The sequence below is a fragment of the Musa acuminata genome, chromosome BXJ3-3 (genome assembly GCF_036884655.1).
Source record: "Musa acuminata AAA Group cultivar baxijiao chromosome BXJ3-3, Cavendish_Baxijiao_AAA, whole genome shotgun sequence".
Lineage (NCBI taxonomy): Eukaryota > Viridiplantae > Streptophyta > Magnoliopsida > Zingiberales > Musaceae > Musa > Musa acuminata.
In genome coordinates, this window is record NC_088351.1 from 9,396,531 (window position 1) to 9,412,076 (window position 15,546).

The 15,546-nt window shown below is 42.9% G+C and overlaps 4 protein-coding genes across 4 annotated transcripts; all 4 read left to right on the top strand.

The window, feature by feature from the left end:
- The first annotated feature begins 1,525 nt into the window (after nt 1-1,525).
- On the top strand, nt 1,526-2,416 carry LOC135634104 (peptidyl-prolyl cis-trans isomerase-like). The gene has a single exon (XM_065144305.1). The coding sequence runs from the start codon at nt 1,611-1,613 to the stop codon at nt 2,127-2,129; it is 519 nt and encodes a 172-aa protein (XP_065000377.1). The 5' UTR covers nt 1,526-1,610; the 3' UTR covers nt 2,130-2,416.
- Nucleotides 2,417-3,237: 821 nt separating this feature from the next.
- On the top strand, nt 3,238-3,808 carry LOC135634105 (chaperone protein dnaJ 11, chloroplastic-like). Its single transcript, XM_065144307.1, has one exon. It carries the CDS (start codon nt 3,262-3,264, stop codon nt 3,664-3,666), a length of 405 nt encoding a protein of 134 aa, XP_065000379.1. The 5' UTR covers nt 3,238-3,261; the 3' UTR covers nt 3,667-3,808.
- Nucleotides 3,809-6,042: 2,234 nt separating this feature from the next.
- Nucleotides 6,043-6,929, top strand: LOC103978008 (glycine-rich protein 2). The gene has a single exon (XM_009393705.3). It carries the CDS (start codon nt 6,103-6,105, stop codon nt 6,766-6,768), a length of 666 nt encoding a protein of 221 aa, XP_009391980.2. The 5' UTR covers nt 6,043-6,102; the 3' UTR covers nt 6,769-6,929.
- Nucleotides 6,930-11,336: 4,407 nt separating this feature from the next.
- On the top strand, nt 11,337-13,506 carry LOC135634103 (thaumatin-like protein 1). The gene is made up of 3 exons (XM_065144304.1): nt 11,337-11,529; nt 11,602-12,280; nt 13,049-13,506. The coding sequence occupies exons 1-3, from the start codon at nt 11,460-11,462 to the stop codon at nt 13,227-13,229; spliced, it is 930 nt and encodes a 309-aa protein (XP_065000376.1). The 5' UTR covers nt 11,337-11,459; the 3' UTR covers nt 13,230-13,506.
- Nucleotides 13,507-15,546: the final 2,040 nt, after the last annotated feature.

Genomic DNA, 15,546 nt, shown 5'->3' on the forward strand with positions numbered 1-15,546 from the left:
GACAAAATAAAATTATTGAGTAGGAAACTTCCATGTTCATGAAGAATTAAATACCTTTACGATCGTATATAAATCTCGACATTTGAATCCAATCCTAGTCGGGTCCGATCCGATCCAATCCGCCAATCAAGTTTTTCCAGCCGTTAGTACGGAGGTTTCCAAATAACTCTTGGCACCATCCTGATTGTCGACTTGACTTGAGCTTATCCGTTTGTCACCGTCCGGATGCGAGGGATAGGATCGGATAGGATGGCGAATCTGTCAAATTCAACCCAAAAAGGACTCAGGTGGTGAAATGATTCAACGACCATAGCATTTGATAAAAAAATATATATATATATTAACATCAAACAACATAAGTTCAGATAGCCCTTCGTATACAACATAGATCCCAGCAGAAGTATGTGCTTAAATTTAAAGCCAAAAAACCTATTTATGTAATACATGGTTCAATGCATTTTCCAACTCAAAAGATGTTTTTGAGGGGAGCAGTGGGTCATTGCATCAGAGTCATGGAAGATACAAAGGCAACATCGCATGCTTTTGAGAGAAAGCAATGCTTCTTCTGTTGCAATCTACGAGTCGTCACTGCAAACAAAACCCACAAATTACAATCTCGCTCATACAAGTCAGATGAAAGAAAATCAAAATGAACAAAATCTTAGCACGAAAAGGAGAAAGAATTTTTCAATACGAGAAGAAGAAAACCAAAAAAAGAAGAAAAAAAAACTAAGAGAAATATGCAAGATAAAACATGATGGAAGGAGAAGGGCGTCGGCAGCTTTAGGGCTTGAGAGCGTGGGCGATCACATGGTGGTCATCCCTTTTATAGATGGAAACGAATAGCTTTTCTAGGGATAATCTGTTGGTTTCACGTGACACAAGTCACCGGTCCATTGATGAGCAATAGGCTTGTCTTGCAGCCGAGGATGAGCCCAAACATTAGCTACGTGTGACTCGTAGCCCACTCGTGCTGAGATTGGATGCTTGATTGAGCTCGCCAATCCTGTGATTGGGGGGCATGATGGCCGAAACCTCACGTTACCGCATCGAGTCAATGTAGCAGTCCGTAGTGACCACGTGCTGCATCTACGCGCTTCGCTCGCGCCATTAGACATGTTAGAATAAATATTTGACATGAACTTTATCTACCTTTGACCGAGTCAAAATGCAGACGACGAGGCCTTGTGACACCAACGCCATCGCAAATGCTTACACTCACGTGAATATCACGTGATAGGCAAACCATTTGGTGGAGCGTATTACGCGAGCGAGCATCTGCTGCCCCACCAGTCACGTGCCGCTCCCCCAGGAATCCCGCATCAAGTGGCGGACAGCATATGCTTTTCCTAACCCAATGGCGATCTTTTAACCATACGCTAGTTAAGCCGAACCCCGCGTCTGCGATCCCATCCTCCTCAAACCCTACCTCAAGAAGATCACGACACGCGTCCTTATTGGACGGAGCAGATTCGTCCTTAGACTAAATATCTCCTCTCGTCGTTTCTCTATAAGAGAGATGGAACCCTAGACGGAGAAGAGCATAAGCGAGGAGCAGATCGAAGAGGGGTCTGATTTGCTCACCTGAAATCATAGTCGATCGATTGGAGATGGCCAACCCTCGCGTCTACTTCGACATGTCCGTCGGCGGCTCACCGGTGGGGCGGATCGTGATTGAGCTGTACGCGGACGTGACGCCGAAGACGGCGGAGAACTTCCGGGCCCTCTGCACGGGCGAGAAGGGGATGGGGCGCTCCGGCAAGCCCCTCCACTACAAGGGTTCCTCCTTCCACCGGGTGATCCCCGGGTTCATGTGCCAGGGCGGTGACTTCACTCGCGGCAACGGCACCGGCGGAGAGTCGATCTACGGGGAGAAGTTCGCCGACGAGAACTTCGTGAAGAAGCACACGGGCCCTGGCGTGCTTTCCATGGCGAACGCCGGGAAGCATACTAACGGGTCGCAGTTCTTCATCTGCACCGCGCAGACCTCGTGGCTCGATGGCAAGCACGTCGTGTTCGGCCGCGTGGTGGAGGGGTTGGAGGTGGTGAAGGCCATCGAAGCGGTGGGATCGCAAAGCGGCACCACCAAGAAGCCCGTCGTCGTCGCCGACTGCGGTCAGCTGTCTTAGGAGGATGTAGAGGAGCGCATCCCGATCTATTGGTCTTCGTCGTCGTCCTCGTCTGGAGTGGTGGTCGTCGTAGGAATAATCGACGGTTCACGCCTCTGTGGCCGTCGATCCGGAGTCGTCGTGTGTCGTCATAACTATCCATGTTTAGGTTTCTTGTCATTATCGTCAGCAGGAGCTACCATTGTCATCGTTTGGCTGTCCGCACCGCGTTGCTTTTGTCTTCCCTTTCATGTGTATCACGGAGTTATCCATATCTCTGATCAATAAAATTAGGATTGTTACCAAGATGTCGAATTCGTGACATTGAGATACGTGCGGATATGTTTCTTTATTTAATCAAACGGCTCAGAATGAAAAAAGGACGATGGGCGTTTGTTTCAAGAAAGTGGTGGAAGGACAGCCTCTTGGTCAGGCATCTGTCCTTGAGGGATGGTTGTGAGCAATAATGGCCCTTGGTCGTGAGATTCTGTGGTGATATATCTTTTTCGGGTGGGGTAGGATTGGCTTTGGAAGGCTGCATGTAGCCGCGGCTGCCAATGGAGACACACCATTGCTTTTTCAAAATAGATTCACTGTTGCTGATTCAAATCAAGTTCTGCCCGCTTGGACCGGGCCGAGCCACCTTCTGCCCGTTTGGGCTAGCCCGACCAGGTCCGGTCCATCAGGACTGGAGTGACCCCGGTCTGCGTTTGGGCTGTCATGCGTCGGCTTAGTAACCTTGGCTGTCTGTGTCACCCGAGCCGAGCTGCACCCGCGTTTGTCTGGGCCTACCATGCCTTATGAGTCGAGCCATGCGCATCCTTCCAATCGAATCCTTTCTCAAGATGATACTTGGGGGCGGAATCTTCGTGGTACAGAAAGGTGCAATGGATTGGGGCAAAATTAGGCATTAATGTCTGTGGGCATGATAAGCCAATCCACTTGCGCAATACCGTCGACAGTAAAAGCACGCAGAGCGGATTCAATCACACCTCTGATCCGATTCAGTGGATGTACTCACACGGACCCTCGAGCACACCGATCAAGAGATCATGCCGCTTGTGATCGAATCTTGACCGTCTAAGATTCTCTTCCCTCTTCCATCTGTTCCTATATAATTAACCGACCGGGTCGAATTCGAATCATCTCGTGGATGATGTCGTCGCTGTCGCTCGCCTTCCCCAAATCGTTCCTCCGGAGCCCCTCCCTCCCTCGCCGCCGGCCCCCGAGCTGCTCCGTCGCCGTCGGCTCCTCGTCCGCGACTCTCTACGATGTGCTCGGCGTCGCGGCCGACGCCACGGGCGTTGAGATCAAGGTGGCGTACCGGAGGCTCGCCCGGTCGTGCCACCCGGACGTGGTGGCGGCCCAGGGGAAGGGCGCGTCGGCAGCGGACGAGTTCATGCGCGTCCGCGCGGCCTACGAGATCCTCTCAGACCCAGAGAAGCGCGTCGACTACGACCGAAGGGTTAAGTCGGTGGTGTTCACTGCGCTGAGGACGTCTTGGTGCTCCTCCCAGGACCGCCGCCCACGGACATGGGAGACGGACCAGTGCTGGTAGCAGAAGAAGAGCTGGATCTCAAACCATTGAGCCCCTTATTCTTCCTTGTTATGTACATATCTTCAAGGGTGTTGACAGGTACTGAAAATTTGTGATGCCTTGTATCTGCTTGATGAGAAGCCTGTGAAAGATCGTTTCATCACATTTGTTTCTCTTTGTAGTACAGCCTTCTCTCATCACGCAACATAGTAAGGAGGCATCGTTTAACTGTAAATTCTGACCCAATAGATAGCAAAGAAAGAAAGAGATAAAACTCTAAAAGAAAGGAATAATAGAAGGGGCAAATTCTGAAACCTGGGGGCGGTCACTCTCATCGTCCCTTGGCCACTGGGGACATGCAAAAGACAGCGTGATCAAGTCGTTGATCGGCCGTCCCCTTCCAATTGGCTGCGACTCTCCTTACTGGATTTTTTTAATGATTATAATATGTTATGCAAATAGCAATTAAATATTATTTCTTCCCACACGTTGTGGCTGATTGGAGCCACGTCGGCATGGTCTAGAATCAATCAAATCCGTTTCAATCAATTTTTTTTAAATAAATAAAATTATCTGTATTAAATTAAATTTGATTTTTTTAAATTCTTGATAATGTTTTATGAATCGATTCACACAATGGGTTTAACATAAGAAATGTACTACGGAATCAAATCATATGCAACTAAGTTCATCAAGTTGTACGATCGATCCATAAGAATTAGATAATTATTTTATTGGGAGAGAAGAAGGATATTTAGAATGTTTATTAAAAAATATATATATAATATGATGATGTCATGAGTATCGTCGACTGATGAGTCAGCATTGTTGGTTCACTATCGAAGGTGCATGTTCTCTTATGTTTTCGTTCGTGCTAATGTGGGAGTGTTGATGTGACAAACTGACATAGGAGGTCCTCCCTACTTTGAAGCGGTAAGATCAGGTAGAGGAACTGAGATATGCTTGGCTGTAAGGTCCTCTCTTTGAACAGATGGGTTGTCCTCCGGTCGAAGGGTTGCCTCATGGCTGTGAGGCTGCATCCTTGCAGCGGAGTCGTCTCTTAACCATCAGTGGTCCTACACAATAGGTTTGTATCGAGGGCTTTCCAGCTCAATCCATCTGATGCTTAAGTTAGCCAAAGGTAGAGGGGGAGCAAGACAACAATATCAACCATATAAATAAGAAAGTAGAGAGGCTATTGCTTGTTAGCATCCATTGATATTTCATGCGAGCGGTTCATATGTTATAGGGTGACTATTTTGATCTCATGTTGTGCGGGACTATTTCCTTACTTTTTGGTGCCGCTTCATGCGATTTCAAGCGATGTGAATTCTGTTTTCGTCGCTTCTAAGCCGAGTGGCATCGCTTTGGGACACAACCATTTCTGAGTTGGCCATTGTCATTTCATACCGCTTTGAGACGTGTGTGTGACTTCAGTTAGGAAGTTCCATGTGGGGTCTAAGATGGCTGCCAACTGGGTGATACCATAATATCCTTTATCATTCCCCCCACCATAGAGGTGAACCACGTGTCTCTCGTAGGGGGATTCGAGGTATATATTTTGTGCGTCTCTCTTAATGGCTTCATTGTTTTTTTGTCAAAAAAACATGTTAGCTCGATCGAGGTATAGATCTTGATTCTTCATGTTGAGTGCACTACTAAAGAGCACCTAGGCTCAGTCTAAGTGCAAGCCTTCGGTCTTCACGTCGAGTGCACGACTAGGGAGCACGTAAACTCGGCCTTAGTGTATATCTCAGGTCTTCATGTCGAGGTGCACGAACTTGGGAGCACGTATGCTTGATTGAGGTCCAGGCCTCGAGTCTTCATACCGAGTGCACGACTAAGGAGCGCATAAGCTTAGTCTAGGTACAATCCTCGAGTCTTCATGATGAGATGCGCGGATAGGGAGCTCTAAAAAAAATCTATAATTTAGATGACAACTATACATACAAATATAATTAAGACAATCATCATTTGAAAACTCTACTTGGTTTATCTTGAATGAATAAAATGGTTAAGGTTCACATACATAAGTGACTTTAAGGAAAAACATACATCACAATATATATTTTTTCTTTATAGAAAAAAAGACGAGTATTATAGTAACAAAAGCCATCTCATCCACGAGCTTAGACTTTATGATTTAGCTGCTCTTGACATTTAATCCGATATTATAGCATATGATCCTATAATTAGGTTACTCGACCAACACCGTCCGTTTTCTTTGATCTTCCCGCCATATCATGATGCTGGTCGATGGGCCTCTTGCTTCCCCGCTAAATAAAACCTAGGCTGATCCGACAGTCCGTGTTCCAGATAGCTTTCTGATTGACCGTTCGATTTCGTTTCCCCCTCCCGTTGCTCGCCCAAAGCTACTACGCCTCCATAAGTATCGACCGAAGGGAAAACGTGACGCTTCCTTTCTACTGTGTTAGGGTTAGGGTTCCTCTGGTTCGGATGGCGCAGGCGGATGGGCGATCGAGGGGCACGGTTAAGTGGTTCAACAGCACCAAGGGGTTCGGCTTCATCTCGCCGGACGACGGCGGGGAGGACGTCTTCGTCCACCAGTCGTCCATCAAGGCAGAGGGCTTTCGTACCCTCGCCGAGGGGGAGGTCGTCGAGTTCTTGATCACCGAGGGCGATGACGGCCGCGCCAAGGCCGTCGACGTCACCGGGCCCGACGGATCCAACGTCCAGGGCGGCGGCGGTGGCGGCCGAAGGGACGGGTATGGCGGCGGACGCGGCAGCGGCGCGCGCGGCGGGGTGTATGGTGGAGGATACGGGTTTAATGGTGGAGGATGGGGAGGTGGATGGAGGGGAAGGGGTGGCGGTGGGTTCGGTGGCGGTGGAGCTTGCTATAATTGCGGTGAGTCTGGGCATATTGCTAAGGATTGCTACCAGGGAGGAAGCGGCGGCGGCGGCGGGGGCGGTGGCGGTGGCGGCGGTGTTTGCTTTAGCTGTGGTGAGATGGGTCATCTCGCTAGGGATTGCTACCAGGCTAGCGGAGGCGGGGGCGGGGGCGGAGGAGTCAGGTATGGCGGGGGTGGCAGTGGTACCGACCGATCCTGTTTTAATTGTGGCGAGATGGGGCACTTCGCCCGGGAATGCCCTGCCAAGAACTGAGGGTTAATTGCTTGCAAGTTGTGTTCTTTTCTTTTTTGACCACCTTTTATTGATAGTTTTAGATTATACGCCGGGCTCGTGTCTTTCCATCTTTTTCATCTCTCTACATGGATGTGTTTTGTTATATTTGCTGTGGTTTAATTTTGATGGATTGTGGCTTATTTTGGGTATGAAAGTTCTCTCAGCCTGCATTTTCTATTATATATATATATATGTATATATATATATATGTATATATATATATATATGTATATATATATATATGTATATATATATATATATATGTATATATATATATTGTTGTGATTCTGTGCAATTGCGTGCTACATTTCTCATCATCTTTTCTTGTTGCAGGTCGTCTTTCCGTTATTATTTGTGTGCTGTGAACGATTTTACATTATGTAATTGAACTGTGACTTCTTGTAGGTGACTTTATCATCTGTGAACGATATTCCTGTTGTAGGGACGCTTTTGACAGACAATGACTGCCCGCATACTGCAGTAGTTTCTTGTGACATGAATTTACAAAGGTGATGCCTTATTATTATGTTATGGATTTTTATATGGAGATTATTTGCCAACGGGGTTTGATGGAAAAGTTCCAGTTTCCTTGGCCAACTAGATTTTTGTTATTGCTGCAGTCCATGGTTGTAGTGCACTGTGCACAAGAGTATTGAGGCTCTTTGCTATTTCTGGTGTTTATCAAAGAATCACATTCTTGTATCATGTTTCTCTTGGAATTCATGTGAAGCACTATGTGAAACACTTGTTGGCACTCTTGATGTGATACCTCATCAAACGATGTTTCCAATGTGGTTGCTGATGCTCATTGCAATGTTCTTTGGAATATTGTTTTTAGAATCATTCGTGCTTATAGATTCTTTTCTTTTATTATGCTTATTGTCTTTGTTGTTCAGCAATGATTGTAGTTGTGCATAGATTGAGGATCTTGCGAGTTACAAGTGTTAAATGAGTTGTTGATTGTTAGTTAAACATTCCCCAAGGTTATCGTATAAACTGTCATCAGGTGAGTTCCATTTTAGCCTGCTGCATTAGTAATAACATGTTTCTGTTCATTTAGACGGTTCTGCTTGCTGTCCTGATAATTCAGGGGCATTATTTCTGGACATGAGCCTGTGGGTGCAAGTGGTGAGGGGAAAACACATTAGCAGATAAGAAATGTATACTATGCTATGATTGTTTTAAGAATGTGCTTTGTATGTTTTAACTTTTGATGTAAACTAATATTTCTGATAGGCAATGCTTACACCTGATTTGTTAAATAAGATATTTAGTTGATACAATTGGCTGAAGTCAGGTGCATCATTACCAGAATAATGGTAAAGCACGATTTAGAATCTCAAAGAATTATGTGATGGCATGTCTTAAAATGACATTTAGTTGCACATTAGAAGTTACTGCAAATTCTTTTGATGGAGATAATATATGTGAAGGAATATCAAAACTGAACCAGTAAAATTGTCTATTAAAGTCCCTATGACTCTGTGCCATTTGTTGCATGATTAATCAGAATGGCTTGGTAAAAGTTGGAATCTTCTGTTGAATCATCCAAGTTTTTTTCAGAGTTGTTGTTGGGCTTACATAATGAATATGTAAATTTCTTGATTTTTACTGTCTCTACACTTCTCTTTGTTGTGGTATATGCTAATTGCATTTACTGACATGACTATGAGTTTATTTACAAGACCATACTACCAGCATCGGACTTTTACTTCTTATTAGGAGTTCATTTTTCTTGTCTTTAAATAATTTTGACTCTTGCGTGATATTTATATTGGTTCTTGAAATGTGCATCATTCTTCGTCATGAGTAGCCATTTTGCCGTTTCTTCCACTGTCAAGTTATTGGACATATTCATTCTGGCTGTTGTGTGAGTGCGTAAACTCTATTTTGTTTAATTTCCACAAGGATTTAAACTTTAATCTTCTGTACAGGATCTTGTGATTTTGGTAAATCCCAGCACTACATGATGCATCTCAGTGCCGAGGACACAATCTTTGCCTGGAGGACAATGTTTATGGTAAGTAAATCAAGATTATTTGTTACTGATTCTCAGTATAATTAACTAAATCTGTGGTATGTGCATCAGATCAAAAGGATAAGAGGGAGTTGGTACAAAAGTGAATTAGTGTTCCATACTATTGTGTTTCAAAATATTTGATCAGGAGAAGCTCAGTTGAATTGTGGTCGTGGATGCAATATCTCAGTTTGATGTTTATATATTGCTCTTTTTGCTACTATGTTTTCTTAGGGAACTGTGATCGCAAGGTTATGATCGGATGGATGTATTACCAGCCTGATCGAATATTATATTATATAATTTATTTATTTTCTGTTATTTGTTTCATGATTTTAGTTGGTATATATTATGGTATATTTGTTTCCATCTGAAGTCAATTTATGCAACAGATTAAGGTCGGTGTTTCCTCTGAAATTAAAGTTCAATAATGATAAATGTTACTTAAATTTGAGGGTTCCCATTTCTTTCAATTTTCCATGTATTTGATTTTCTCTCAATCCTTCGTCGTCTTTATGATTTAGTATAGTGGTCGATTAAGAATTAGCCTCATGTAGCAAAGTGATTAAAGAGTCGAGCTTGTGTTGGTAGACGACCTAATAATTTGGATTAATTTACAATTATAATGGTTGATTCCTCGATTAATCTCACTCGTACTGTAATAGATATGTCTTTTTCATTATAAAAGGCTGATTAACGTTGTTAAAAAAAACAAAAAATACAACTAAATGTGTTCATACTCAATATGTTATCAAGTAATAGCTGACATTTGTAATGTTTTCATCCCTATTTGGTCAAAACATGCTTATCTTTTTACAGTTGATTTAGCGTGGAAACTGTACTCTTTTACTATCATTAATAAATTATTATCAATTGATCTAATGAAAAAAGCTACCACGTCAGTCATGCAATTGATCTGTCATAGCATAATCTTTTAGGATCAATGTCACTGTTTGCCAATCTAAAAAGAATGCTGTCCGAGGCATCCGTATATATATAATATATATATATGTATAGGAAGAGAGCAAAAACATCAGCCGTGTCTCATCCTGTAGCTAGTGGAGATCATGCGCGACTTATCCTCGTCGACGCTTCCAAAAGCGAGTCGCCTCGCCCGACAACAGCGTTCTCTCTCTCTCTCTCCCCGAGGCCTTTTTATCCGACCCCTGCCAAGCTGTTGTCAGGTCGATCCATTTGTGTAATAAGCAAAGGGATAAGCTTGCAGTTTCCTGCTCCGCCTTTCGCTCCGCCTATCGTTGCCCCTCATTGCATTGTTTATAGCGTGCATGGAGATCAGCGATAAGAGAGGAAGGAAGGAGGGAGGGAGCAAGGGTGGAAAACATCTGCATGGGAGGTCTGCGGAGGCAGCAAGACGATCAAGTGCGCGGTGACAGGAGGGAGCTTCTTTTGTAAAGAGAAAAATGTAAAAGGACTGGTGAAGGAGAAAGGCCTCATCATCTCTTATCCCATTCATGCATCTTTACACGGCAGCCAGCCATATGGTTCATAGATCTCTCCGCCTTGATCCGTTGCTTACTAGGAAAGATTGTGGGAATGCAGTATGACCCAGCCTCTTAGCTCACGTTACAAGTAGCTATAATATTAACAGTACGATTGGCCCATCACAACGAAGCCACCATGTGGTGCTCCCCGCTATCCCTGCCCACATCATTTGCTGCCATTTGCAGAACTCTCTGCAAACTCACCACTCTTTGATCTGGCATGCACACCGCTCCCGCAATGGGACTGATGAGTCGACAAACCTGGACGAGATCTTCTGGTGTCGATCGAATCATGGCTTCTCGACAGCTTCTTGTTTCTCTTTCGTGTCTGCTCATCTTATGATCCAAAGTTTCTTGTGATTTGGTTTCCTCCGTTCTTCTCCGTGTTCTTTGTTTTCTTGTTCGCGTTACTCCATCCTTCCATCTTCCCTTCGTTCTGCTTTTCTCCACAAGGTCCCTGGGTCCCGCATCTTCCCTCCAACCACACGATAGGTACCGTTGCGCGGACCTCAGACATAAGCGAACCTACGTGCATCTTCCGGAAAAGGGGTGGTCAAAATTGCACGTGAATAAAGTTTGAGTTTCTACACCGACGAGCGTCCTCATGCCACGTGGCCCTTTCATTGGACGGCTCAGGTGCCCCCTGCTTCGCCATTTACTGCCCAACCGTCACGTAAATTACAGTGAAATATATATATATATATATATATATCCACTGACTTTGATGGGTTTAAATCATACCCACATTCCTAACATCTACATATTATTTAACCACACACACACACACACACACACATATATATATATATATATATATATATATATATATAAGCTCAACACCATTAAGGAGTCGTAAACGATGAGCTAACAGGAATTCAGCCTCATGTCAATCTTCCACCACAGCAAACAAAAAGAGTAGCTCAGGTCGGTCACCGTTCATTGTTCTTTCGTCATTACTGCTATTGTAAGCGTCAGCAAAGTCAACTCGTTTGGCTTCTGCCTGCCTATATAAAGCACCAGTAGAGTACATCCACCTCCCCATCCCCGTTCGACTTCCTCCGGTGGCATTGTGACTGTAGCCTCCCTCTCGAAGTCGCACCTCATCCTCTCCCACCCATTCCATTCCATTTCCCCTGTAGAACAGCTCTTCGATGTCTCATATCTTGTTGTTGCAGAACTTGATCTCCTTCTCCCTTGTGATGTGTCTCCGCTTCCTCACAGGTATACATGGTTTCAGATGATGATGTGATTGATTTAGGTGGCGTTAATGGCTGATTTGGTGCGTATGCACAGGAGAGAGCGTCACATTCGCGTTCGTGAATAGATGTGGTGACACGATTTGGCCGGGCTTGCTGTCCAATTCAGGCAGCTCGAAGATGGAGACCACCGGCTTCGAGCTCCCCGCCGGCGCTAGCCGCACCCTCCTGGCCCCTTCCGGCTGGTCCGGCCGCTTCTGGGCTCGCACGGGATGCTCGTTCGACGCGGCCGGACGCGGCTCCTGCGCCACCGGCGACTGCGGGTCTGGCCAGGTGGAGTGTAACGGCGCCGGGGCTGCTCCACCTGCGACGCTCGCGGAGTTCACGCTCGACGGCAGCGAGGGGAAGGACTTCTACGACGTGAGCCTCGTGGACGGCTACAACCTGCCGATGGTGGTGGAGGTCACCGGCGGAGACGGGTGCGCTGCCACGGGGTGCGCCGCGGACCTCAACCGCCGGTGTCCCGCGGAGCTGAAGCTCGGGGACGGTGACGCCGCGGCGTGCCGCAGCGCGTGCGAGGCGTTCGGGCGGCCGGAGTTCTGCTGCAGCGGCGAGTACGACAGCCCGACCACGTGCCGGCCGTCCGTCTACTCGGCGATGTTCAAGTCCGCGTGCCCGCGCTCGTACAGCTACGCCTACGACGACGCCACCAGTACCTTCACCTGTGCCGGAGCTCAGGGATACTCCATCACCTTCTGCCCTGAATCCTCCCCAAGGTATTCATTCATTCATGTCCACCATTAACGTCTTCTCCCAAAGAGAGCAGTATAAGAACCTAAGACAACAGTAAAAGAACCAAAGAACTGAGAGAGAGAGAGAGAGAGAGAGAGAGAGAGATAGAGAGAGAGAGAGGCTTAAGTACACAGAAAGAGAGCTTTAGAAAAGTCAAATTTCGATGTTCCTTCCCTTGCATCTCTCATTCCACGGTCCTTTTTCTTGGAGGCAGAAAAATAGTATGAACAATTTTGTGTTCTTGAGACACTTGTCATGAAGATTACACTGTTATCAATCACAATGCCAATCTTGATAGGGGAATCGGTGAATGCCATATTCACCCCACGTAAAACTTTCTTGGTCCACCTCGATGAGGAACTCTTCCATTTTGACCTCTTAAAATAATCTCTTCTTTTGCTTTCTCTTTCCATTCTTGTCTTTCCCTGGAAGGTTTAGTAGGAGGAAGGACAAGATAAGGAAAGGGGAAAAGAGGCTTTAGGCTTTAGCACACCCCTCTTTCTTCTTTTGCTTTGTTCTTTCCCCACCATGCATGGTGGTGATCCAGTTTCAGAAGCTAGTGGGTGGTGGTGGTGTCTGAGTTCTAAAGTGACTTGGGTATATCTGTAAAAAAAAAGCAGGATTCCACAGCTTTTTTTTCTTTCTTCAGCTTATATGTCTGATCAGTAAGTTATTGTTTGTCAAAGTAATTGACATATGTTTGATCTAATGTACCTCAAACAAATGATTTGTTTCATGGTGTTGTTTGACAGCCAAAAAGCCACCAAGAATTCTGCACCAAAAACAACAGAACCAGTGATGGAAGATGACTCTTGGCTGGCAAGCTTGGCCTCTGGAGATGGTGACCCAACAAGGGGGAGAGCTTCCTCTCTACTCCCAGCATCATTAACTGTTGCAGTGACCACTACTGGTCTCCTATTTGCATTCTTTTAAATGCGGAAAGGTGCCACTCTCTTTAGGGAATCAGAACAAAGGTCTTTTGGACAAGATCAAGATAGGGGGTGCAGACCTTCAACACAATTCTCTTCTTAAAGGAGTTTGACTAAGATCCCATGGGGGGCTGATGTGTGATGGTGGTGGTAACGCCAGCATAGTTTAGTGTGCTGTTCCAATTAGATATTTCTTTTCATTCTTAAGTCAATTTGTAGTATGGTTGCCATCTGTTAATATAAACAAGATGTGATTGTGAAACATGAGCCCGACTTTGGTACATTATCGAGAGGTGATTGATTCTTTCTTCCACTTCTTTTCTTTTCTGAGTGAAGATGTGGAAACTGTGGTTTGATGGTAGTCAGATTTATGTGATGCTCTTTCTTTCTTTCTTTCCTCGAGGATCTATTGACCTTCCTTTCCCTAAATTAGAGGCTTAGGATTTTTTTCTTTTAAAATTGATGATAATTTTCTAAGTCAAATTGATTGGAATTAATATTCCACATTTCAAAATTACTTATTATCTTCTTTTATTTTTTTCCTCACCTAATTAAGACTTGTTATTATTTTTATTGAATCTAAATTAAACTAGTCAAGGTTAAATATATGATATGAAATCATGATCCAATCCGGTAATATGTAATATGACACGGCTCTTTCAATTCTTACTTTCGTAGAACTATTTTTTTAAACTATCTTTCAATCTCTATGCATACTTACTAACAATTTTGAAGCTGTTTTTTTTTTTTTTTGCAAGAAGAAACATTTCATGTAGAGAGAGGATTTGCCTTTGTCCGATTTGTTTTGGAAAATGAAGTGCTGATTACCAGCCAACAAAATTTGGATTTGAATTTGGGATCAGAATGCTGATTGACCAATTTGGTTTTCTTTAATTTGTTTATCAATATTATTCAATGGAAGAATGAGACATGATTTATTAATTTTATATTTTTAACATATGCCCGAAAATGATTCACATATATATATATATATATATATATATATATATATATATATATATATATATATATATATATATATATATATATATATATATAATCAATGGTCCATTAATCTATATTCCTATCATTTTTGGATCATTCAAAACAAATTTCTTTCCTAAAAAAAATCAATCTCTTTATGTAAAAAGTGAAAATAGAACTAATAAAAATTTCTTTTCAATTCATTTCACATGCTTAATACCTCATTGAAGATTTTTTTTTCTTCGTACAAATCATGATTTGTTATTTTTTTTAGTTTCATTTTCCCCAAAGTACTTATGATAAAGTTTGACAAAATAAAAACATGAATTTTTTAAGTAATTTATCAAATACTAATAACCAAATAAAGGAATATATTTAAACACATGCATGCTATCTTCATACATCATTCAATTCTATTTGTTCTTCACTTTTTATTAATGTTAATGTTAATTATATATTTCTTTCTATACTTAGATTCTCTTAGTATCATGGTCTTTCTACTTAATAAATTTATATTTAGATTCTTATAATTCTGAAAACAAAATAAAAATTTTATTTATCCTAATATCGTTACTTACATTAATAACAAGCATAATACGTGAAAAGTAACGAATATAAAGGTAATTTTAACACATTTTTCGTTTTCCACGTATCATATATTTAAATTATCTTTTTATTGATAAAATCAATAGAAACAGAATAAATATTAAAATTATCTTTTTTATTTTTTTTATTTTTATATTGATTAAGTATACGATGTGATATGTTATATTTTTCGTCCATACAACTCACCGTATTAGAATAAATAAAATTATTTATTTTATTTTTAAAGCTATAAATAAAGATCTCAATGTTATGCACAAGTCAAACCATTCCTTGAATTAATGTATCGGCTTTCTTTGCCGAGTTGGAAAAGAATCTGACTTTATAAATAAATGGGGGAAGCTTTTTTTTGTTTTTATGTATTCTCTCTGTCCACATGACTTTGGAAAGAGAATATACATCTGCCGTTCAATTATTGCGGATGTTTGTGACCCCAAAGCAATCCACTTCGTGATGGGACTACTGATATATCTACTTCAAGAAATGCCACACAATGCTGAAAGCTTGGAAATTGGGATATCCCTTTTTCTTATTTTATGTTGCGAGCAGTGAAAATTTTATATATTAGCTTGGAATTTTCTTTTAGTGCGAAGAATTAAGCAGCTGCAAAGACTATTCTGATCTCTGTGATGCATGACCGGTGGTTAGATCGAAAAAAAATAAGAAATAGATCATTAATCGATCTGATTCACTTACTAAATCGATCGTGTTAAAAGAATAGAATGAACGTGTTG

Bases quoted from the DNA above. Each gene is read 5' to 3' on its own strand.
- LOC135634104 (XM_065144305.1), top strand. From the start codon at position 1,611: ATGGCCAACCCTCGCGTCTACTTCGACATGTCCGTCGGCGGCTCACCG.
- LOC135634105 (XM_065144307.1), top strand. From the start codon at position 3,262: ATGATGTCGTCGCTGTCGCTCGCCTTCCCCAAATCGTTCCTCCGGAGC.
- LOC103978008 (XM_009393705.3), top strand. From the start codon at position 6,103: ATGGCGCAGGCGGATGGGCGATCGAGGGGCACGGTTAAGTGGTTCAAC.
- LOC135634103 (XM_065144304.1), top strand. From the start codon at position 11,460: ATGTCTCATATCTTGTTGTTGCAGAACTTGATCTCCTTCTCCCTTGTG. The intron at 11,530-11,601 runs GTATACATGGTT...GCGTATGCACAG, and splicing joins GTGTCTCCGCTTCCTCACAG to GAGAGAGCGTCACATTCGCG. The intron at 12,281-13,048 runs GTATTCATTCAT...GTTGTTTGACAG, and splicing joins TGCCCTGAATCCTCCCCAAG to CCAAAAAGCCACCAAGAATT.